Source organism: Gallinula chloropus (assembly GCF_964237585.1).
Source record: "Gallinula chloropus genome assembly, chromosome: 1".
Classification (NCBI taxonomy): domain Eukaryota; kingdom Metazoa; phylum Chordata; class Aves; order Gruiformes; family Rallidae; genus Gallinula; species Gallinula chloropus.
The window spans coordinates 192,544,823-192,570,648 of NC_140085.1; the positions used below are offsets into that span (position 1 = coordinate 192,544,823).

At 43.3% G+C, this 25,826-nt stretch overlaps 1 protein-coding gene across 3 annotated transcripts in view; it reads right to left on the reverse strand.

The window, feature by feature from the left end:
- TENM4 (teneurin transmembrane protein 4) overlaps positions 1-25,826 on the reverse strand; it is a gene marked incomplete at its 3' end in the record, with an annotated part of 366,880 nt that overhangs the window by 56,944 nt on the left and 284,110 nt on the right. For 2 of the 3 annotated variants that reach the window (XM_084264045.1, XM_084264043.1), the window contains 6 exons: positions 25,655-25,774; positions 18,075-18,336; positions 12,547-12,814; positions 10,317-10,460; positions 8,963-9,212; positions 6,024-6,044 (listed from right to left, as the gene is read on the reverse strand). In XM_084264045.1, coding sequence (XP_084120171.1) covers positions 6,024-6,044; positions 8,963-9,212; positions 10,317-10,460; positions 12,547-12,814; positions 18,075-18,336; positions 25,655-25,774 — 1,065 coding nt within the window. The remainder of the gene's footprint in view (positions 1-6,023; positions 6,045-8,962; positions 9,213-10,316; positions 10,461-12,546; positions 12,815-18,074; positions 18,337-25,654; positions 25,775-25,826) is intronic. The other variant, XM_084264044.1, reaches the window with a different exon arrangement.

Here is a 25,826-nt window from a genome sequence, read left to right on the forward strand (position 1 = left end):
AATTAACCCCTCTTCAGATACATAAAACCTACTGAATTATTCTCTACTTCAAAAAGCTGAAAGTTGGTTCTTTATTCAAATTACTTAATACTTTGGGGAAAGAAATAAAGCGCCTTTCTGATTTATTCTGGAATATCCCTTGTGATTTATCCTATTAAAGTCTGAACAGATTTAATCTCCACAAATGACACTGATTCTTGCTAAATAAAATGCTCTGACCTTCAAGACAGCTCCAGCCTGACAGTTCAGTCTCCATCTGTATTCCTTCCCAATGACAGCAGGCTGGGAGGGTATTATTTCATTTACCTGCATGTCACTCACACTAAGCAAGTGGCTTCAGCCCTGGTGGAAGAAGTTCCCTGTGGGAATCCATCATCCATTTTGATCAGGGCCTTGCGTTTTCCGCTGACTGTCCTAACAAAGCCCAGCTGAATGTCAGTCAGCTTTTGAGCTGTTCATAATCTCTGTTTTGCATGAGAGGTGGACAAGAGCAGGACGTTTTTAATGGCACTATGCAATTCTTTAGCATCTTTGCCTGGAAAGTGCAGATAACTTTCACCGAGTCTTACAGCATGCCATTTGCAGATGGGCAGAGGAAAAATACTTTCCCAAAGATGGAGAAAGTGGCAGAACTGGGGGTTCCTGCTCCCCAATCCCAGCACTATCACTGTAATTTATTTTTCGATTTTGCAGCCTTGGTCTGGAGGTTTATTATCATTGATGCCAACCTTCTGTGGAAGAGACATCCTAGAACTCTTTTCTAATCCCAGATCCTGTGCAAAATGGAGACTGACACAAATGCTGGTTACTTTTAACCACAGATCAGAGAACCAGGCAAAAGCAAAACATTCATCCAGCAGAGAGACTGAATGCTGCTTCCTAAAATTACTCAGTAAAAGCCTGTCATATTAAGCTAATACCTTGAGTAGCTGCTGGTAACCCAAGAGGAGTTTATTCATGAAGTCCTGAATGTAGATACTGCAAAAAAGTTGAGTTGACTTCAACGTTCACAATCATTAAAAAATTAGCTCTGACTGCTTCTTCTAATCCACTGCTGCATACCACAAAGGCACACGTGCCTTTACTAGCAAATGTGCTTTGGAAGAGGTAGAGGTAGAAACTTAACTTGGTTAAACTAGCCATGGGACACTCATAATCCTAGGTCTCTTGGGTCTGGATTCACCTGGGGAGCTGACAGCGAAAATCACAGAATCACAGCGCGTTAGGAGTTGGAAGCGACCTCAAAAGATCATCTAGTCCAACCCTCCTGCCAGAGCAGGATCACCTGGACTGATCACAGCAACATGTTCAGGAGGGTTTTGAATGTCACCAGAGAAGGAGACTCCATAACCTCTCTGGGCAGCCTGTCCCAGGGCTCCATCACCCTCACAATGAACACATTCCTCCTTAAATTCACGTGGAACTTCCTACGCTCCAGCCTGCACCTAAGACCCCTAAGATGTACAATTACCTTTCTGAGTCTAATGTTATTAATGGTGTGAGCACCCCCAACACAAGCTACATCTTTTCTGCTGCATGGCTCTGTGTGAGCAATAGGAAATGTTGATTCATTTTTATCAGCTGGACTTATTTTTGCAAGCATGGCTTATCATGATCTCCTACAGCCTACTCCATGCATAGGGCTTTTGTGGGTGGCAGGGCCCTGGGGATGGCTTAGGCAATGGAGTATTTACCCTGGGATGCTTTGGAGCAGGCAAGGTAAGATGGAAACTACTAAAAATGGTCAAGCTGGAGTTTACAGCCACTGTGCTGGGAAGGTGTCACGCTCTGCCCTGGCACGAATTGCATAGCATTGTATATGGGAGCTTGCCTGTAACACTTTGAGGTCCTTCAGGATTAGAGATGCTAAATAAACATATGTTGGTAACATAAAAGTCCCCAAACTGCTTCCCTTCATCTGTGATAACGCATGAGCACTGGAGCTGGGAACACTGAGGCTTTGCTTTTCATTTAAAGCCACAATAGGTAGGCAAATCCACATGGTAAATTGGACTGAACTGAACAACAACTGGAATAAATCTGCCTGGGGTGAAGCAGAGAAGATTTTTATATTTTTTTCCCTTTCATCCTCTCTCATTGCTCAGTTAGATAACAGACCAAAACAAAAGACAGGACTTTTTACTATTCAGAATACTTAATCAGTTACAGTATTTGTAGTCTTAAGAATATTTATCCCCTGTAATGCCACTGCCAGAAAAGGGGTGTGGGTGAGGAACTGATTTCTCATTCAAAGCGTTCCTTTCGTTATTAAAGTGTTTTAGAAGAAACCCTGAGCTCTTTCCTTCTTTTCTTTTTTTTTTCTTTTTTTTTTTTTTTTTTTTTTTTTGATATTTTAAACCCCTGAAGGAACAAATGAAAGTTTCAGGGATGAGGTGGACTGGTACCTAGCCCAGAACAGACACTTTGCTGGTTAGTGGTGTACATGACGGTGTAGTCATTGCGAATGAGGACATTTTATAACCAGTGGTTCTGCAGGATGAAGGGAGGTGATTTTGCTTCCTTGCATCCTTGTGATACAGTGATGCACTGGGAATGCACAGGGAAACCTACCAAGTCTGCAGTGATCCTAGTTGTTTGGGGTTGCATATAGGTTGTCCCATACATCTCCCTTGTCCCTTTCCTTTGTCCCTTCTCCTTGTTGGGACAGGTTAGTGCCAGAACCTTTTGGGGAGCTCTGCAGATACACCCAACTCCATTTTGAAATGCTTATGCTTTCCATGACTCCTCACATATAGGAAGGAAAGTGATAAAAAGTTGGGTGACTAGACAGACAGCTGCTATTCCTGTGAGTTGCTTCTGTAGTGCTGTAATTTACACCCAGGCTTTGGGCAAAGGCTGGTATTATCCCCTTGGGCTCAAAGCCCCTGTTTTGGAGCAGCCTGAGGAGGAAACCTCCTGCCCCAGAGTGGGAAGCCAGTCCCTAAGGATTAAAGATGAGAAAAGGGAAGTGGTCCCCGTTTCAGCAGGTTACCTATAATGTGTTGGCACAGCAGACTGCACCTTGTCATGGGCTCCTGTTCAAAGCCAGGGGATTCATCTCACCAAGCTTTAGGCAGTTACAAGGTGGATGCTGACATCTGAACCTGCTGCCTCAACTCCCTTTATAGGCAGTGGAGAGAAATAGCATCGTTTGGGGCACGGTTCATCTGACTGGTTTTCAATGTTTATCTTACAAGATCAGCTGCACCTTAGTTTCTCAAACACAAGGGCATCTACCACTGCTTCTAGAGGACAACTGCTGCTAAAGGCACCAGCACAGCTCTGTCTCCCACTGTGGTCAACAGACAGGAGCAGTCACAACACCAAAGTTAGTTACCCGTAACTGCCAATCTGAACAAACCCCTGGGGTTTCTTTGGATCTGATGTCTCTGTTTAAGGACACGAAACCACCTCTGTAAAACTTTCTGTGCTAACTGCCCTCTTTCCCTCTCAGCCTCGCTGGCTACAGGCATTTGCTGGTGACTAAAGAAATGCCAAATTCCTGCGGCCAAGCGTTTTTTGTTCAGCGGGGCTGTGTTTCCATGGCTCCGTGCTAAGCACCCTGCAGCTCACAAACAGAGGGTTTTATTATAGCTTGTGTGAGGTACTGGTCTTTTTTTTTTTGCCTGGGTGACATTCAATAGATTAATACATAAGGAGGCCACACAGTGCAGCGAGCTGAATTTACACTTGGCCTTTTAGTGTTTTCAGTTTGTGTGTGATGCCCAAAGCTCTTCTAGTGTCACAGGCTGGATAATAAAACTTGATAGCAATGCCAATAGCCAACCCAGGGACTGCAAAGGACTTTTGATGCGATCCTAGGGCAGTTTTCTGAGATACCTCTCTTTGCCACTAATTGTAGATTTCCCCCTCCAAGGTATGAATGGAAACAAGAAAGGAAGAATACATTTGTAGGGCCAATTTTTGCTTATTTACAAGACAGAAACACCTCACTGTTCCTGCAGAGAAAATATAATGATATTTAACTGCAAATATTATTGCCATGCAGTGGCAATGGAAAAAGTCACTAGCCCATCAAGACAGATCCATACACAGACATACTGGAAGAAGCTCCTATTAATCTATTACTGACTAACAGATGGATGGAAACTTGGGAGGCATCACAATTTGGTGACACTTTTTGGCTTAGCTAACATCCCCCATGTTGACACACATCCAGTTTGGCTGTTCAGTGTTCGAGCTTGGCTTTCCATGCTGTGCTGTAGAGTGAAGACTCTTGGTAGCTCCAGAACCTCTGGAAATCAAGCCCACCACAGACCATGTAATGGGGGCAAATCCTTTCTTCTGAATTTAGGAAGCATTTCCTTATGGAATACAGATTCTCCAAAACACTAAGATTCAGTTTTGTGGATATCACCCTTTGCCATTGTTGCCTTTCAATGGTGTCAATCTTAGGACTTTCTTGAACTCAAAGCATTAGTGCTTTAGCTAAGAGAACACCCATTCAAATCCCTGTGGCTCAGGAACAAAGATGCTTCCTAACAAGAAATATAATGGCAAATGATACAGAACAGGTGCTAACTCACACAGGTGTAGTCACAGATGGGAATATTTGATCCAGAGCTCTTCACCTCCTTCCTCCCTCACCGGTACCCTTTGGACTTCATTGAAGCAGGCACCCCTTGGCTTTCTTTCATTTCATTTCTTAGATTTTAGGAATTGCCTAGAGGCTGGAGCCCTGCCAAATTTGTAAGGCTCTGGTGGCATCTGCAGCATTTGTGGCCAGTCCATATATCTTCACTCAGATATTGCCTTCATATATAAAAACTTGTCTTGTAACAGGCATTCAGCTGCCGCCCTTTGCTGTCAAAGCAGGTGCACTTTAGCAGTTGTGTATTTCTAGGGCATTAAGGATACAACCTGGCTTTTCCAAATAGAAATGAGTTTTTCTATTGGCTTCAAATGATATGAAAGAGGAGCTCGGGGGCTGGAACTCAGCCTGATGAAGACAGTCAGTGCAGAGACCTTGTGTACCAACCCCCCCAGCCCTGCTAATAGATGCTTTGGGCCAGTCCATTATGCTGTAGAAGCTCAGCCCTTCATTAACGTTCTGGCAAGAAGACAAAAAATCAGTTCCTACTCCATCGCATTTCTGGGTTTGCAAAGCCTCTATGAAGTCAAAGGAACAGTAAATAAAAAGCATATAGCAAGAAAAATCCCAAATCCCAAATGCAAAAAAGAAAACCAAACCAAAACCAAGAGAAAATCCCAGCTCCACAGTCTAAGCATCTAATTTAGAAAGCAACCAGGGAGAAAGACGGGAAACTCGTCAGAGCCAGAGAAGTCCTTGCAAACACAGAGAGTGACAGGAGGTTGACATCTTCCAGAATGCAACTGATTGCATCAAACTCACTGAAACTCCAGTGAACCCAAATGACAAATATTCTTAGTGACAAAGCTCCAATTTAGAAGTCTCTTTTTCATCTTGTTCTCTTGTCATTACTCTCTCTCTTCTTTTACTGCGGTTTCCTGGCTAAGGTTCTGAGTCGCCACTGCCTCCTCCCTGAGCCTGACATACTTTCACACGATGCAAAGGCTCTCTGTGAAAAGCTCAGACTGGCAGAGGGTTACAAAACCTAGGTGGGTGATGTTGGGGGGACACCTCACCCTTCATTATCCCTGTTACATTCCCTGAACTCAACAGGGAGACATTTCACCATATGAGAATTATTTCCACCCCCACAGCTATTCCAGTGACCCGTGTCCCAATGGTTTCTTGGTTATTTCCCACCCTCTGTTCCTTCCACCCTTCTCCTGTTGTTGCCCTGCTTCTTGTGTCTATACCTCCCCTGCCTACAGCTACAGCAGCTCATGCAGAATTCTGCGCGACTCCGCTCCATGATTAATTGCTCCCAGTTCTGATGACTGATTGCCTACGCCAGTTTTAATCACACCAGCTTCATTTGCTATTGAATCATCTGGAAATGGCACTTGTGGCTCACTGTGTAACAACATGCAACAAGACAGGGAGCGGCAGAAGAATTCTCCACTGGTTGGCTTACCTATGTCTGAAATCTTTATTTCTGACAGAAGACAGGAAAGCAGGGAATAGAAGAAAGAATGAGGTGTTAGAAGCTCAGTTCGATGCATTATTAGCAGATTGAAAACTTGACAGTAACTGTATCATACAATGCAATAATAAATAAAGACTTAGCTGGAATGACACTGATATATTTTATATTGGATATTACTTGGCAGCGAGCTCACTTATGTACCGCTGCATATCACAAAGGAAGTGTGATCTCACCTGCTTGGAGTTACTCGCTTATTTAAGAGATAGGACCAGGCAGACTTTATCATTCAGAGCGGTACTGAGCTAAATATATGTAGATGCAGATATCTTTACAGGATTTTTTTTCCCCACTCCCCGTCAAAGCAATACCTTGTGATTTACAAAGGTAACTTCACAGTTGCACAGTTATGGGTGGCAGTTCAGTGCTGCAACCTCGAGAACTCTAGCCCACGGATTGAAATTATGCCGAGCTGGACATTTGTCATGGGTGTAGTTACATACCCAGCTGCAGTTATATGTGACCCACAATGCATTTGCTTTCCTCTCCGCAACAGAACGCTATGCTCAAAGGACGCTCCCCTCCTCCCAACAAAAACCAAAAGCCAAATAAGTGCGGGTGTTAATCTCCGAGGGGCTGCTGATTTGAGAAGACACAAGCAAACTCCATTTAGTCCAAAAGCAATTGCTTTCCTCCATAGCTTTCAGTCAGCCTGCATCTGAACTCACTCACTTTATAGCACACCAGAGTGAAGAAATGTTTATTAGAACCAGTAACCTAAGTGTTTGCACAGATGAAGCAGCAATCGTTCCAGCAGATTTAACTTTGGAGTAAATTTAACTCTGTGGCTCTACACAAAAGCCAGCAAGGCCACTCTGTCAAGGCTTCCAATTTTCTCTTTTCCAATCAGGAAATACTCTGCAAAACCTCCGCTGGATCTGGTATTTCCACTGACAATGAAACAGGGATTGGGTTTTTCAAAATTGTACTTCTGGGAATGAGATATTAATCCCACTCGGTTGCAGTGGGATTTGGGCCCCAAATCACCTAGGCCTTTCTGGAAATCTCACCTTTGGCTGTTAACTTTCTGGCACTGGAAGAATATTACATTCTTTAATGTGGACCAGGTCTGAAGATTTATCCCAGCTTCCCTCCTTACAAACATGAGAGATATTATGTTCTCATATATCCCATAACAGAATGAGAAGAATCAGGTTCTTGCTTATTTACTCAAAAGGTAGCTCAACCCCTTGGGATGGGACTCTAAGCTGTACTGGAGGGCTGCTACCAGGTCTCCCTGGTGTACACCTTACATGGTGTAATGGCATGGAAGTCTGGTTGGATGTTATCACCATTAGAATGTTACTTAGTTTTTTCTTATCAATTCTTGGTCATAAGAAAGTTAAAAAGATGCAGAACAGTTGAAAAGAACATGTACCGAGCTGCTATGATTTAAAATGAGGTGGTTGGTGTCATAATCCTTCCTTCTTGTTTGTCCCTTGAACCTTCATGTCCCCCGTTCTGAAACGTTCTGTTGTGTGCTTGATATGCAACCTTCCTGAATGCTCTTTAAGGTGACTTCCACACACAGGCTATGAAACATCTCCTTTTGCAAGGCTCCCTCCCAATTTCCGTGTCGCCCTGTGAGCACACCAACCTGGCTTTTCTCAAACAGATATTTTCCTCAAACACCATGGACTACGACGATGGTTCTGCATGACAAGACCTTCAGCAAGGTCAAAGGCATGTTTGTAAATGAGGGACTGACGGGATCTTGCTGGTGATCAGCTATTTTATTGGCCTTGTGGAGCAAATGGGAATACAAAGCAATGCTGTGGGGGGGATACTGCTCTCTAGCAAGCTTTCTGGTAAGCTTCCACATGGAAGTGTTTGCAGAAATGGAGCCTTAATTCTATTCTAGGCAGCCAGGACATCAAATCTGAATAGAGCAGGGAGGTTTTTGCTTTATGGAAGATCCTGACTTTCAGACCAAACCTTGAGAGGTAAATGGGAATGTGAACCTTCATGCCATGCTAAGATCGTCCCGACCTCTCAGGTCCTTCAAGCAGAGCAGCTCACTCACAAACACTGGTTTAACTCTATTAATTTTCCTGGAGTGAGCCTTGTCTGGTCACAGAGTTCAGAATCAGGCCCTGGTGCTTTGGTGTGGGTAATTGTGTTTGTTGTGGAAATTTTAGACAGGAAAAATCTCCCCAGTGAGGTCAGTTTGAAACTTTGATTCAGTCACAATCCGTTTAATTTCCTCAGAACTTGTGACAGATTGATACTCTTCTTTCCCCTTCCTTGTTTTTAATGGGCATTCCCTCCCCATCCTTCCTATTTCTCCAAATACATTTTTCTTGTCAACTGGGGTAGATGGAAACACTTCACATACTTTCAGATGATCCATCTGTATGTTCACCCTGATGCTGCTGTTCAGTTGGGAACCAAGGGGAGCTTATATGTGTTTATCCCACAAAATAAAATCAGTCTGTTACTTGTTAGTTGATCATCTTGTCTTAATTCTGAACGATAGTCTATCCTGATTAACCTGTACATATCACCATCAGTGCTGTGTCCTTCCAAGTTGAGGTTATCTATCTCAGAGGCTGATTGGTAACTCCAAGATTTCCTGCTGATCTCTAACCACCGAAAGGGAAACATCAACACAGTTTGATTTAACAGCACAGAAATGTGTCAATATTTTTGGTGTGTGATTCAATTCTACAAGAACTTGTTAGGCTTGTGTTTCTCTGGTGTAAATCAAAGTCAGCAGAGTTGCAGAAGAGGCAAATATGGACAGCTTTCTTTTTTTTTTTTCTTTATTTTACTGTATTTTTTAAGAGTTTTGCTCATTTCCCATTTGGGTACCTAACATCTCTGCAGAACTTAAAGGCATAGTTAAAATGGCCACATTCAGCCTGGTGTACCTCAGCTCCAGGATGTTGGTGACATTGCCGGAGGGAAAGATCCTTCGGATGTAGTTGAAATCTCCAACATAAAGACTTCCATCAGACCCACATGTCAGGGCAACAGGAGCCAGGAGTTTGTTTCCATCTGCAAGGCCGTTGCAGCTTGGACAAGAAATGCTACGTCTGCGGCCATTACCCATGATGCTTCCAATTACAGGAGGTTGCTGGGAAATAAATTGGTTTTCCCCGTTTCCTTTATGCAAGATGCCTAGAGAGACAAAACAGTAATGAGGCAATTAAAGAGAGACCAAAGGAAGCAGAAACTGTCAATGAAAGGTGGCAGCTGGGGAATTTGTCAAGTAGCAAGGACATGGTTTAGTGGTGAACTTGGCAGTGTTAGGTAAATAGTTGGACTTGATGAACTTAAAGGTCTTTTCCAACCTAAATGTTTCTATGTTTCTGTGATTCTAAGGAGGTTTATCATCTTTCATAGTATCGTTTTGTGGTGGTTTCAAATGAGGAGCCCCTTATCTGAACAAAGTATTTTTATAGACCTGTAAAATTTCCTTCAGATAAAAGGTAGGGACATCAAGACTGTCTTTCCTTTTGAATGAAATACACTTTTCAGCACCTCATGAATTTTCACCTGCCTTTTCTTTCCCTCTTTGCCCTGTAAAATGCAGCTTACCGGGTAAAAATCCAAATTACACAGCTCATGGAAAGATAAGGGACAAGAAGACCATGGTGCATCCTCTTGAGAAATGTTTCATCAGTAAAGCTTTAGAGGAACTCTGCTTATGTTCCCTAGAAGTGTAGTGTTTTCAGAATGGTGTGGGATGAATTAGATGTTTGCTGCCATCCAAGTGCTATCACCCAGAAGGACACAGTCCTTCCATATCCTGAACATGTTCTGATCAGCTTTCAAGCCTCCCTGCTGCAGTCTTGAGACACCTTCAAAGACTCAGCACCTTCCATTCTCCTTTATGACCCACAAAGTTTCTCATTTCTCCAAGTACACTTGCACATTGGAGGATGTGTATTGATGGATTTACAGCCAGTGGGAGGTCCATTCTCAAGAGAGTCTCCTTTGTTATTTTAGGAATATGTCCTTTGTTAATCCCCCTTCTTTTAAGATATTATGAAGTTAGACATGCTGACATCCAACTACTTTACAGTGGCCAGCTTCTTTTGGATTTAGACACACCACATTACTTCTAAATGTAAGTTACTAGAAATGATTTGTTACTAAAATACATGAAAGAGTGCATATGTTGGTCAGATTTCTTTCCTTTTCTTGAATTCTTCATGATAACAAGCAAACGGTCCTTACAACACTTCATTATTACTCTGTTATGTGTTACAGTCTACCTACCACTTTGTATGTTGAGGGCATGGTGTTTGTCCAGGGACCATCCTCCAAGTTTGGAAGCATCAATTTCATAACCCTGAAGCACAGCTGTCCTCTTCTCCCAAAGGATCAAGTCAGGACAGGATTCATACTCATAACCTACTGACACTATGAACAAGAGAGAAACAGAAGACCCTCCAGATTAGTAACCCATGAATGCATAGTCAGCACACACAGTTTCAATTGAGCCAGGGGTAAGAGCATTTCTACAGGCAACTGCCAATTTAATTTAGAATGTCATCATCGTCATGCAGAGTCTTAATATTTTTCTCTTTGAAGGCCATCCTGAATTTAAAAAGTTTGAGGCAGTTGTAGATGTTGGGCAAATGTGCTAAATATTTAAAACACACTTTTAAAAACATATTTTAAAACAATGGGTATTCGACAGTGTAAATCACTACTGGGGTCCTAAATGAAAGCATTTAAATCCTACCTACTAGTTTTGATCAAAGACTACATGCTTGAAATCATGGCCTTTCTTGGAAATTAAGGACTTTACAAATGAGGCACGGGGCAGCAAGTCCCTTAGAGACAGCAGCCTTAGACCAGGTTGACTTGTGGTTTTTGTTAATGTGAACAGGGTTTGCTTGCCTTAATCAGACCCTTTCAGGAGTAACCCCTCTGAACACATCAGAGCTGCTTAAGAGTAAAATGATGTCAGTAGAAGGAAAATCTTGATTTTGGCAGAATAATAACTCCTTTATGATTTTTTCAGTTGAAGCAGGACCAGCTTCATTGGTCTACTTTTCTTCTGCCCTACCAGATCTTTTCAGCCCTAACTGCTGAAGCAGACCAGAACTGAAAGTGCTACACAAATGGAAAGCAATTACATACCTCATTTTCCTACTACATAAAAATGAAGGTCTGCTCTTACAAGTTTCCCAGCCTCCTTGAAAGTGCTAAGCACTGAGTGAACTCAGGATCCCTCATCAAATATAAGCTTTTGCAGAATCAGACAATATCAGAGGAGGAACAGGCTGCCCAGAGAGTTTGTGGAAGCCGCTATCCTGGAGGTGCTTAAGGCCAGATTGGATGAGGCTTTGGACAAACTGATCCAGTGGAGGGTGTCCCTCTAGTGGAAAGGGGTTGGAACTAGATGATCTTTGCGGTCCCTTGGAGCTTTCCAGAACCCACTGCTGATTTAGCATCTTAAAGAGCATGTAAACATAGCCTTTCAGGACATGCTACAAGGATAAACATCAGCAGGGTGTATCATCCAGTCTGCTCAAAACAACTGAGCCTGAGTGAGAGGAAGGCACCTTTCCTCCTCCTAGGAGTCAAGGTGCCCTACAACTCCTCTAAAGAGATTTATCTTCAGTTGTGCTATGAAGCATCATCGAACCACCCTTCTGTCAACAGCAGCTCTAATTGCTAATTTGGGATCTCTCCCATTTTGCTGGTATCATATTTCCTTGGCAGCCTGAAAAGTCTAGACTAGACTCTATTGAAGACCTGTAACAGAATGTCCTCTGGCTGTTGATCAGATGAGAAGCAATCACAACAGAGCTGCATCACCTCTGTTCATTGTACACGCAGAGTACGCTCTTCCCTCCAGCACCATCACACAGCGATTGCTGGGTGAGGTCTGAGATGTCCACAGGAGGAGGAATGAAGTGTGTCTCTGCATACATCCACAGCATGGCTTCCTGTCCCAGCAAGGACTTCAGTTTCTACTCTGTGAGTGGGTGTTTGATGCTGGGGATGTGGCATGCTGAGCATGCAGAGCCTTCCTATTCTCTGCCTTGTAGCTTCTGACATAGTAAGCAGATGTAAGGGAATGTGCAAGGTGCAAGAGAGAAGACCATCATGCCCCAGTTTGGGATGGCATTCTTGAATGGGTAGAGCCATCCTGATGGTCAGGTACAAGGAGGAGTGGAGATCAGGGCTCAGTTCTAGGGATTTCTTGCCCTGACAGATTTTGGCCATAGGTGAGAGGTAGCCAAATGTCTCTAGTCTCAGTTTCTTCTGTATGAGTATGATGGTAGCTGCTCAGGATGTACATGCTGGGCCACAAGCCAGAGAACAGATAAGTATTTATCCGTTGGGGAAATGTGTGCTGTCTGAACAGCGGGGCCTGATCCTCTCCAAGGAAACAACATTGGCCCAGCAGGGACCATTTCATGTGGACCGTACCGATCCACTTAGATGCCCGTAGATGCTTCTGAAAAGAGACAAAAGCCCCAGGATCACTTACCAAAGGCTTCTGAGAGCCCATACACCTTCTGGCTGTAGACGTCTGTCTTATCCCAGATGAAATAATAGGACAGGTCTGGGGCAGCTGCAAACCACTTTCTGAAGAGACGTCCCTCGACGGCCACCATGAGGTGGACTTTCATGAGGTTGAAGGGGATGGTGGGGTGGGTCATGCTGATCCTCAGGACTGATTTGTAGCCAGCTGTACGGCTGCTCAGGTAACTCACTTTTATTTTACTACCGGAAACGTTAATCTCCTCCTGTAGAGCCTGTGGAAAAGCAATCCAGGAGGTGTTAAATCAGCAGCAAGCAGACAGGAAAAGGCAGTGAAGCTGCAATTTATCAAACACACCTTTATAAAAGCTCTGGTAGACATGTCTGAAAAAACACACCTAGTAGGTATAAAGTGGGAAATCATGTATGTAATTGATAGGGTTAGTTGTTGCCCTGGTTTTGGCAGGGATAGAGTTAACTTTCTTCCTAGCAGCTGGTGTAGTGCTGTGTTTGGGATTTAGGACAAGAATAATGTTGATAACACACTGATACTTTAGTTGTTTCCAAGTAGTCAAGGACTTTTCAACTTCTCATACTGCCCTGCCAAAGAGAAGGAGCTGCCCAGGGAGGTGATGGAGTCACCATCCCTGCAGGGATGTAAAAGGTATGTAGATGTTGTGCTTGGGGACATGGTCTAGAGGTGGGTTAGTCAGGGTTGGGCTGTGGTTGGACTTGATGTTCTTAAAGGTCTTTTTTGACTTAAGTTTTATTTTCTTTTTTCCTTTTCAATTCTCTCCCAATCCCACTGAGTGGGGTGTGTGCAATGGCTGTCTCATTGTTTCAGCTAAACCACAGCAGTAGTGGAAGCCAAGGAATATCCCCCTCTTCCTTAACTCTGCAACATGGGACACCAGGAGACCAAAGACATTTAATTCTGTGTTTACAGTGGAGTTCACTGTTAAAAACCACGCTAGGACCCAGGGTCCCAAGGAGCTTTGGGTCTGAGATTATTCCAGACCACCAGTTCAGCTTCCATTTTCTAACTTTTTATCTTGGTAAGTTTCTGTGGCTGCTAATATCTTGACTCCTGGCTTCTTTGTTACAATAAAATATCAAGCTCTACTTGGCCTGAAACCTTATGGATCTTCCTCGGCCCTGATCATAACCTGCCGTTCTCTCCATCTACTTCTTCTACTGTCCCTCCTCTGATTTACCCATTTCTTCTCCTTTGAAACTTCTCATCTCTTACCTCATCTTTGCCTAATCTACCTCTAGGTTTGTTTTTTATTAACTCCTGTGTCCTGGTCCCGATTTCCTGACCTCACATTTGTTCCTACTTACCCTGGTCCTTGCTTAGAATTCCCATCACTCTTACATGTGAGATGAAGGTCTTGGCCTGACCTATCACCATCAACCCCTTTCCCTTCCCCTGTATTGTCCCTTCCCTTTTCCAGATTCCTCTGTATTGTAGGTGACTTGCTTCATTTTCTCTTCCAGCCATGCAGTGTGGGTATTTGTGACAGACTGGGACAGTTATCTCACAGGTCTCCATTCATAGAATCATAGAATCACCTGGGTTGGAAGAGACCCTTTAGATAATTGAGTCCAACCATAGCCTAACTCTAACTCCAGTGCAGTATTTCATGAAAGATTGGAAAAACAGAAGGAAGAGTTTTGTTTGACCCTCTTCTGCTTTGAGAATAGAGAAGACTCATTAAAAATGGATTTTTTGTCTAATTTACTTGCTAAACTAGCACTGGATCTTAAATTCCCTTAATTCCTCCCTTTTTTTTTAATTTAGAGAAATGCAGGGAAATTTTCTGGAAGAGGATACTATACACATCCGCAACACCATGCTGATTCTTCCATACAAAACACTGATTAAAAAGGGGTTTTCTTGGTGTGGGGGAAGAATTATTTGTCTCTTTCCAGAAAATGTCACTCTTAGGTAAGCAACCAAGATGGACATTTTCAGCACAAGCTGGCAACCTCTAGCAAAGCTTGCAAGATGAAGGTAGAAGTTTAGCAGTGAGCTGGAAAACTTGGTCTTATAATGGGATGTGGCAGAAGGTCACAGCTGGCACCGGTCTCTCCTGCGCTAGTTCAGAAATACTTTGGTGTGCTGGACCCTAAATGAGCTGTGAAAACACTTCCCCAGCAATAATCAGTTTTCATAATATTAAGGGCACAGAGGCTCAAAGGCAGGTGGGTCAAGAGATCAACCCGTTAGGAAGAAATCACAAACCTCTTCCTCCAAGCTACGTGTTTCCTACACTCAACTCTTCCCGTGTGGGAGCTGCAAACTCTCCTGCAGTGACAAGTTGCTCATCTTTTACAGTTTTTTGGTTGGTGTCATAAATAACAACAAATCTGGTGACCTGCCGCCTTAAAAAGACCTTCTTCTAAGCTATTATCCAAGGTCCAACATTTTTTCAAGTGATAACTTACAGCCTCTGAGCGTTGCAGCACTTGACAACCGGACACATCCAGAAGTTAAAGTGCTGTTACACTGTGCTCATAAATATTTACTTTCTCTAATGCAGCCTTTTCAATTTACATATCTCAGTGCTTAGGAGGCTGAAAAATGACAGAACTGGGAAAACCCAGGAATTTTAAAATATATTTTATGAGCTCAACAACAAGCTGGGCTGGGATCAGGCTCAACCAGAGACCAGCTGAGCCAAGCTGCAGTAAAGGTGGTCCCTTGCATCAAATCTGTCTTCATATGTAACCCCTCTAGGAAAAAGCCAGGCAGAAATAATTGTCATGGAGGTACTATTTGCAATGTCTGGTTCAGATCCCTGTCAGAAATAATTATTTCTCTCTGTCATGATCTGTCTCTGCTGTCTACCATTCCGGAGAAAGGGTCAGCGCAGCGGTAGCATGGCAGAGAGCAGCACAAGGGGCTGTGTTTAAAGGCGCCTGCTTGGAAAACTGGGTTCAAATGGTGATTTAGATCATCTGAAACACATTCATAGTTTGTAATTTTTGAACTAGCTACAAAGCAGGACATTGGTGGGGGGAGTATAAGCCAGTAGGACACTGGTGGGAGAAGAAGGGAAACCCAAGGTTCAAAATAATCTGACTGCACCAGAAGTAATGACATTCAAATTGTGCCCTTATGTCTACTGCTTGGGCCAGATAAATTATCATGCTGTTGTGTGGGGTTCTTGTGAAAGACTGAGGTTTTAGAGTTTATCATGGCCTAAACAATGTCATCCGATCTGTAGAAATGGTCCAGCCACTGTGCTGACCAGGTAAAAGAGCCGGTTCTTCAGGCTCACTAACGATTGTTACAACTTAGCAATGTTCACTACTGTGATCCCTTCACTCCTGGGTGTTGATCTTGGCTTGTTCTTGTAGCAATTATTCCAGTCTTTGCATGAGACAATGTAGAAAAATCTCATTTCTGCATGCTGGGTTCCACATTTCTTTTATGGCTACTCTTCGCTCTGACAGCAGGCAAGGCAAGGAATGATCAATCTTTCTTTTTAAAAAAATTTGATTCTCAGAGAGAATTTTGAGAAAGACAGACATTTAGGGCTCGATTCAGAAGCGTTAATGTAGGCATCTAGATGCTTTTGAGATGTTCTGTGGTACCCAACACCTCTGCAAGGGGATTGGACATGGACCTGCTTCAGATCTCCACCTCTGTGAAGCTACAGCTGGAGGCCTGAAGGGAAACTTCAGGGCATGTTAAATGGCACCAAATCTGTCTTTAGGCACCTGAATAAAACACTTAAAATGTTACATTTGGCCTTCTGAATGTATCCAGGTAGAGGACACTGCATTTAGTTGTTGGAGCTCATAAGGTTCCTATCTGCCCACTTGTCAAAATCCCTTTCCCAGCTCTGCCATTCAATTGTCACCTCCTCCCAGCTGTGTCCTCACAATGAGGGTGGTGAAGCAGGTTGCCCAGAGAGGTGGTAGATGCCCCATGCATGGAAACAGTTCAGGTCAGGTTGGACAGGGTTCTGCAGTGAGCAGGGCAGGATGGACAAAATGATCTTTAAAGGTCCTTTCCAAGTCAAACCATTCCGTGATTCCATGATCTATAGTCAAGAAACTGTATCAAACAATTGCTTATCATCTAAATTCCTGGCTGCTTTCACAGTCAGACAGATGTACTCTTACTCAAGATGAGTTTTCGAATGTTTTAGTTCAATAGATATAATTAACACAATCTAATGAGTATTCTACCAAATAATGAGTGAGGTTATGATTATGGTTGCACTGTGTCAGCATTTCCTTCTTTGCCAGGCAGCACCGAGCATTATCTTTTACAGTGCTTGTTGGTTTAGGAAAAAAAGAGATGTGAAAACTGAACCAAGAATTAGCAGTCTGATGGACTTTACAAGATATGGGACCTAATTAGTAATTATACTGGGACATAACTGGTGACTGTAATTGGAAATCAAGTGTGAGAAAAGATCACAGGATTTGGTCCAGAGGGAAAGGTAAAGAGACCACTAGTTTCATTTGCCATTGGGTTCAGTACCTGGTGTATTAAAATTAGCGGATATAAAGTGACTTCTTTGCTCATTAACACTACAGCAACCCCAGTGGAGTCAAGCAGGAAGCACACAATTTGTCGCTACACTTGCTATTATTTCTATCTTGGCAGACTATTATTTGTCACTAAAAGCCATACCCAGGACACGCCAGTGCTGGCATCTGAAACCCAGGGAATAACATGCCTAAGAAAGAAAAGCCTGACTGCTGCTACACCCATGTATTTCAACACAAGGGGTATTTTTAAGGAAAACGGATAATTTGCTTGTTTGGATGATTTAGTTCAAAACCCAACTTTCCATTCAGCAAAATGCTTTGAATCCACAGCGGGTTGTTAAACCGCTCTATCATCTGACTCACACTTCCTTAAAAAAAGGAAAATGGGGTCAAGAAATTAAAAGTAACCCTCATCTATCCCAAATGTCATGAAATGCAATAAAACCCACACGGTCCCCAGGCTGGCCATTTGCCAGCTGTCTGCTGGCTGACCGCACATCTCAGCAGCTTTGTTGAGTGAGGGTATGACTTCAAACCCTGAGAAAGTTCACACCCCACACTCCACCCACTGAGGTCTGTAATACCCAAAGGGTGAAATTTGCTCCTGAACAGAAGAAAAGCATCAATCATAGTGTAAGTGGTCCATCAGCCTTGAGCTGGGCATACTGAACGTCAAAGGGCTGCCAAAGGCTTGTGGTGGGTCACAGGAGGGTCCCAGACCACCTCCTGTGGATAAGAAGTGAAAGCAAAGCAGAGTCAAGGAAGATTTTTGCTGTCAGACGCAAGTGTTTTGCTCCCATCTCTCAGGGATAAGGGAAAAGAAACCTTGTGGCTAAGTGCATGCTTGTGAGTGACTGCTCCTGGCAAGCATCTGAGAAATGATGCAACAAATGGGGAATGACGGTTTTTAGCAAAGCAATGGAATAGAGAAAGACACAGAATAGCTGCCTTTGTGTTGCTCAAAGCAGGCCAAAGCAGCACAGAAAGGAGATGGGTTATTTTCTCCTCATCTCAGGTGACTCATACCTGGATTTCAGGAACAATAGGACCTTTCTCTGAGCAGGAACTTGCAAAAGCTGTCAGAGGAGATGGAGAGACCACAGGGTTGGGCCGGGCGAAGTTACTGAGGTCACAGCTTGGGATCTCGTTCTCTTCATGCCTCATGACTATGGTTTCCATCACAAAGAAGCGATCCCACGGCAGCCACAGTGTGTGTTCCTGGGTGATGAAGGGAGCCCTCTCAAAGTGCAGGATAATGGAGATCCCACCAATGGTAACAAGATCAAAGCTGTTTTAAGAGACAGAATACAAAGTTAGTGCAAACACCACCTTGTCCGGAACTCTTTGCTAGCAAGGATCCCCCAAAAAATCATTGCAAGAAATGTCATCAGCCACATTTTACAAGCATAAAACTCCCAGCCTAAACAGGCCTTAGTGGAGGAACAGCCAGTGGCAGAGGCAGGAGTACAAACTCAGCTTCTTTGCATGTTGTCTTCATGTATATTAAAAACATACCCATCTCTTCTTTTGGAGACCTCTGTTGGCATTTTTCTAGTGTTATTTGACCATGCAAACTCATTTATCATCCAAACGCAGTCACAGATTGGATCAATTCACATGATGAAATGAACTACTTGGAATGGGGTTTTTCTGACACATCACCACATAATGTGTCTTGGCATCACTGCTAACCTGACTAACACCTAATGCAACCCAGGGAACATGTGGAGACCAGTCACGGACCTACTGTAGGAGGCCTGGGGACAACATGAACACCACTCAAGCAGTCTGCACCACAGCACTCAGCACTGAGTCTTTTTTGACTCTTAATTGTTTAGAGCAACTTAGATAACTTATTGCCTGTGGACAGTGTTATGGTGGGTTATCAGAGCCCTCCAGAGCTGTGTGGAAGGATGCTACTAGATAAAGAAAATATTCCTCTCCTTAAGGTAAGGATGTTGGGGTAGGGTTTTTGGGGTGTTAGTTTTGTGTTTAAACATCACATCTTGTTGGAGATGGAGATTTTATGAAGTACCACAGGTTGCATCTACTACTACATATAGACTGAAAAAAAGAGGCATTAACTGAGAAAGGAAGGGATTTCAGCACAGTTTGAAGACCTCTTGTTTTCACTGCTTTGTTTTCTTCTCCATATCCATTCAGCTGCAGTGCCAATTATATGTTTCAGGCAAAGAAAGTTTTCTCATCCCTGCTTTTCACTTTTGATACTTAGCACTAGTGTATGACAGCCTCACACAGGATTTAAACATGTGAATAGGCTCATTTGCTCTAGTGAAGGTGCTTGTGTCCTTTACAGCCATGTTCTTAGCTACTTCCCTGCACGTCCTGAGAACTAGGACCTGTGAGCACTCTGACAGCCCAAAGAAAGGCTTGATGCACCTTGTAATTACAACATCCAAAAGAGTCTTAAAAAAAGTATTTAAAATTATCTTTTAAATTAATTATGTGGCTATGAGACAGGCAACAAAAATCCCAGATGAGTAACAATGGGTCTGTACTATTTCTAAAAAAAAAAATAAATCTTTGACAATCAATCATTCAGAAATCATTCAGAACTTTGTATTGTTTTGTTTTGTTCTTTTAATGGCTGATTGTCCAAGGTGCCTTTTAGTAAATATAATTATGACAAGAAAGTTATTCAGGAAAGAATGTAAAATTGAATCCATGGGAGGGAGTGGAAAGCACTTAAAAAAGCTAAAGATGTGTTTATTCTAGCACTCAAGTGGGGGCATCAGCTTCCCAGACCTACAGAGCTTGGCTTGTAACAGCCTGACGAGTAAGTTGTTGGTCCTTGCCAGCAAAGCTGCGCAGCATTTGTACTTTGATGAGAACATTTTTAACAGTCAATTAGCATTTGGCAAAGCCCTTCTGCTAGGAGGGAGAAGCTTGCTCTGTATGAATCCGGGCACTGAAAGGGGCAACAGGGAGGAAAGAAACAAACATTACAAAGGATGCTTAACAAGATTTTAGGCAAGTGGGAAAGAGGTTTTATTTGGAAACACCTCCATATCACTCCTTTGTGAATGGTCCTTGGCTTCACTGAGCCTGGGGTAGGGATGGTAACCTGCTGGGGGGCAGGGGGGAAACATGCTTGCCTCTCCTGCATCCCCAAAGCAGGATGCAGAAGGGAAAGTATCCCCTCCACGTCAGCCTCCAGCAGCTGTGAAAACACAGAGACAGGCAGTATATTTTAGCAGTTGCTGTTGCTCATGAAGTTTTTACCAGAGTCATAGGGTGCAGCTTTGAAGTTATCTTGAAGAACTGAACAAAAGCTAAAACCAAAGCCAAACAGAAAAACCCAAACTGAAAACACCTTCCTCCCAGCTTCCCTTAGTGAAATTAAATTTAACAAGAGCAAAACCATCTTGGGATTGAAGGAACGAGATAATTTTATTTCTGGTTTCGCTGCTGATTTCTGATGTCTTTTTTATCTCTCTAAAAAAACATACTTGTTGTATAGTCATATTGCTCTGTTTTCTTAAAAGACTCTGGAGAAACAGGCCAAAGGATGAAATTCACTATTTATCCACAAAGCAGGCTTATAAAAAACAACCAACAAACCATAGAAAAATGTAACCCTTTCTCATCTCTTTGCTGTGGAAGTCCAAATGTTTGGACATGCCAAAGTTGCTGAATGCGATGACAGGTACATGATACTGAAAAAGGCTGGAGACTTTCCTGCTGTTTAATTAACACTGTGCCTACAGCGGTGGGATACTGAGAAGTTGCAGCCTTTATAAACGACCTCTTTAATCAAATCAAAAGCTTTATTTAAATGTGGAATTCATAATGCAGTACCAATACTTTGATCCACCCATTAACTTGTCTTTACAGAGAAATCATGCATACAGTAGAGTGGTTTGAGATTCCTCATTTTATCTTCTCACCTTGTTATCTGAAAAACATCTGCATCCCACTATTAGGCTAAAAACACATGCAAGCCTTGAAGCTATCAGTTTTGCTCAGACTAAGTAACGTGACTCAAACAGGACCAAGATTTCACTATTAGAGGCAGTATCTGAGTACTAGAATAGGAGCGGAGCCGGCTGGCAGAGACTTGGGATAGAGTGAAGCCACTTGCAGGGGTGAAAAATTCATCTCACTGTAATTCCAAAACTGAAATGTTATTTATGATACTCATTTTAAAACTTGGTCATGCCAAAAAAAAAAAAAAAAAAAAAAGAAAACCCAAAGACCCAAACCTGAAGCAACAAAATCAGCTTAGGAACCAATCTTGCTAAACTGATGTAATTCTGGCTTTAAACTCCCTTACTTTTAAAACACAGTTATTGCCCTGCTACCAGTAAACTGATTTGCCAAATCAATTTAAGGCACCTCAGTGCACATTTTCAAGAATAGATATTCCTGTGGTGAATATGTCAAATAATAAAACCAGTGAGCTTTACACAGTTATCTCATATCCCCTGGAACAAGATAACTGCTTGCATGTGCCCTCCCATTTTTCCTCCAAACTGGAGTGACACGGATGATGGTCCAGATGACCCCATATTACTGTTAGGACTGGGAGTGCATAGTCTGATGTAAAATAAAGTACTTTTTACTTAAGGGCATCAGGTTTTTAAAGCATGAAAACTACACTGAGGAAAAGTTGTTAAGAGTCCTCTTCTCAGAAAAGGACCTGGGGATGTTGGCTGACAGTTGGATGGACATAAGCCAGCACTGTGCCCAGGCAGACAAGAAGGCCCATGGCATCCTAACCTGTATCAGCAATGATGTGGCCAGCACAACCAGGGCAGGGATCCTCTCCCTGTCCTGTGCACTGGTGAGGCCACCCCTTGAGTGCTGTGCTCAGGTTTGGGCCCCTCACTACCAGCAGGACATTGAGGTGCTGGAGCATGCCCAAAGAAGGGAAATAGAGTGGGGAAGAGTCTAGAGCACAGTCTGATGGGGAGTGGCTGAAGGAACTGGGGTGGAAAAGGAAAAGCCTGTTAAAAAGCAGCCTGAGGAGAGACCTGATTTTTCTCTACAACTACCTGAAAGGAGGGTGTAGTGAGGTGGGGGTTGGTCTCTTCTCCCAAGTAACAAGTAACAGGAGAACAAAAACGGTCTCAAGTTGTGGCATGGCAGACTCAGAGTGGATATTAGGAAAAATTTCTTCACTGAAAGAGTGGTCAGGTGTTGAAATAGGCTGCCTGGAGAGGCAGTGGAGTCACCATCCCTGGACGTGTTCAAAAACTGTGTAGAAGTGGCACTGCAGGACATGGTTTAGTCGACATGATGGTACTGGACAGATGGTTGGACTTAATCTTAGAGGTCTTTTCCAACCTTAAAGATTCTGTGGCTCTATGATTCTATTCAGCAAATTGCTGAAAAACCATCAAAACACAGAATGGAAATTGTAATAGCAATAATTATTTGAATGTTTTATATGTTTTTGAAAATGCTTTACACATAGTAGGTAATAACTGCTATAACAATCAGTGAGGAAGGCAAGTAAATGTTATCTCCCGTTCACAGGCTGGCTGGCTGGCAGAGGAAGGTTGAGAGATGCCTCTAATGCTACCTGCTAAATCAGCAATGAGACTAAGATTAGAAATAAGGGATGCCTGGCATCATTTTATGCCCTGACCATTTTAGTTTGCTCTTAAAGAGCATTCAAGGTAATTTTTAGAAGACCTCATTACCAAGGAAGTCGCAGGATTTGGGTGTTCTTGCAGGGAAGGGCTTTCTCTTGTCTGTTTATTACTTCAAGAGTACACATTTGAGGAAACATCTGCATGTATGTCTCAGATGATATCAGAAGGTATTTTTATGATTCAAGAGGCTCAGCACTGCAAATGAACATCAGTCCTACACCAGACCTGCACAAGAGTTCTGCAGAAGCAGATGGATTGGAGGGGAAGGTGAAGGAAGGGAAATCACAAGGGCTCACTCCATGCAGCCTGGGGTTAGACTGACCACCCGCAGCTGCCAACAGAAATCTAAGCATGAGGATGAATCCCACTTGGTCATAGATTTCCTTGTCTGATACAGCTGATTTTTGACATCCTTTGGAGCAGAGTATCTGCTGGGGGGCTCAGTCAGCAAACTGCAGCACTGAGCTCCTGGAAACTAATCTAGCTTCTGGAAGCTGGCAGCTGACCCGGAGGAACCAGCAGTCCACTGAAGATTGGTGGAGCACACTGATCCTCCAGCTGCATTGTTTTCTGCCCTGGTTTCCCTCCTCAGCTAGAGGTTGGGCAGGACGTGGTGTAAAAGGAACATCCCTGGCGTGAACTGCCAACAGGAAAAGGCTTATAGGAGAAAGGAGCTACCTTTCACCACCCAGGAACCGGAAAGAAATAGTCACTCAAATGTTGAAAAGGTCTGGAGCTCAGAGAGCAGCACTCACCTCTGCACTCTGGTCCTGTTTAGCTTACTGGTATGTCTGGGGCCTAGAGGCATGGACAAAGATAAAGCCCTCTGTGCATGGTACATCACAACTGAAAAGCAAAGATACTGTCCCTTCCTCAAAGTACTTGTAATCCAAATGAAAGATTACCCATTAGTGGTTGGATTTTGTATACAGGGCAAGGAAACATGAAAAAAAGTTGTGGCAGGCATTCCTACCCAGGAATTTTGCAGGCATATTTGTTTGTTCCAAAAGACACAGATTCTGTGCTGGTCTACACCAGATCTTGGAAGCACAGTTTGGATCCCACTCCCACACCAAGTAGGTTCAATAATGTTGACAGAGATAACATAAATGTGGAAGTCAGTCCCCTTTTTACATCCTTTTACAAAGGAGACTGCTAGTTTTCCTGTGATGCCTCTTCATTACCCATATGTTATTGTCATGTCATCCAAGAGGTAGAGCATCGCTCGGAAAGCCTCCTAGTCGCCATCGGTGTTACAGCAGGTGCAAACCCTCCTGAGTATGTATGAGGCAGCATTAAGCACATGTTGCTAGCACATGTTCCTCTTTCCATTATAATTCTATCAGCTTGTCTGCCCAAGCCAAACCTTTAATGAAAGTCGTGGACTGGAGAGGTGCTAAAATCTACAAATCCTCTCCCAAGTGCTAGTGGTTAGTAGTCAATGCATAGAGCATGTGCAGCTGGAACCTCTTATGTTTCATATTTGTTCTTAAAAGAAAGGAAGGCAATTAGCACCAACAGACAAAAGATAAGATGAAAGACTTTCCCAATTTGCAATGTTTTTGTTTTGGTTGAGCATGATTTCTCAGATTTTAAGCACTTCCCTCTAACATAACCGTAATCTTAATGAGCTCCCGAATCATTCCAACATGAACTAGCAAGAATAGAGCTGTTGAGAGAAGGGGACACGCTTTCTTTCCATGCATGGGCACTGCAATGCCTAATTGTTGGCTAAAGATCCTAAGTGATATCACAAAGTTAATAATAATAAATAACAAACCCGAGAAGAGAAGAGAAGAGAAGAGAAGAGAAGAGAAGAGAAGAGAAGAGAAGAGAAGAGAAGAGAAGAGAGGAGAAGAAGAGGAGACAGAAGAGGAGTATTTAATTTGGAAGGGACCTACAATGATCCTCTAGTCCACCTATCTGACCAATTCAGGCCAAGTTAAAACCTATAGTTAAGGGCATTGTCCAAATGCCTTTAAACATTTGGGACATCGGTCACCTCTCAGGAAACCTGTTCCAGTGTTTGACCACCCTCTTGGTAAAGAAATGCTTCCTCGTGTCCAGTCTGAACCTCCCCTGGTGCAGCTTTGAACTGTTCCCATGTGTCCTGCTACTGGACACCAGGGTGATGAGCTCAGCACCTCCCTTTCCATGTCCCCTTCTCGTGAAGCTGTAGGGAGCTGTAGGTTACTCCTCAGCCTCCTTTTCTCCAAACTGGACAAACCCCAAGTCCTTAGCTGCTTCTCACAGGAAATTCCCTCCAGCCCTGTCATCAACTTTGCTGCTCTCCTCTGTACACATTCAAGGATTTTCATGTCCTTCTTAAATTGAGGGGCCCAGCACTGCACCCAGGACACCAAGTGAGGCTGCCCCAACGCTGAATACAGCAGGACAACCACCTCTTTCATCTGATGATGCTGGGTTTGATGCACCCCAGGACGCAGTTTGCCCTCTTGGCTGCCAGGACACGGTGCTGACTTGTATTGAGCCTGGTCTCAACCAGCACCCCAGATCCTTTTCTGCAAGGATAGTCTCCAGGCACTCCTCTCCCAATTTATACTTGTGCCTGGTGTTACTCCTTCCTAAATGCAGGATCTGGCACTTGGACTAGTTAAATCTCATCCCATTAATCATAGCCCAATGCTCCAATCAATCTAGATCCCTCTACAAGACCTCTTGTCCTTTATGAGAATCAATAGGGTTTGGTGTCTTCCTGAAACTTGCTAATGGTGCATTCAACTCTGACATCCAGATTGTTGATAAATATATTGAACAGGACTGGCCCTTGAACTGAACCTTGAGGAACACTGCTGGTGATGGGTCACCAGCCAGATGTAGACCCAAAAATATAAAACAATAAAGCATCAACATCTTCAAAATGCTTCAACAATAAACATGCTCTTGGTAGAAGTTTCTCTTTAGTGTTGATGGAAATAGGGCTGTAACTGTTGCTTGAATGCTGTAAATCCTATAAAGGCATCCTACCTGCCATCTTGTCTGCTGATTGTGTATCCAAAAAGAGGATTGTTGACAAAGCTGATGTTCACTCCAACTAGAGGGGTCCCATCTGCTGTCATCACCTGGCCTCGAATCACACATGCGTGTCTGCAAGTAGAAGAAAAATGAGAAGAAACAGTGAGCCTTTTGAAAAATTCAG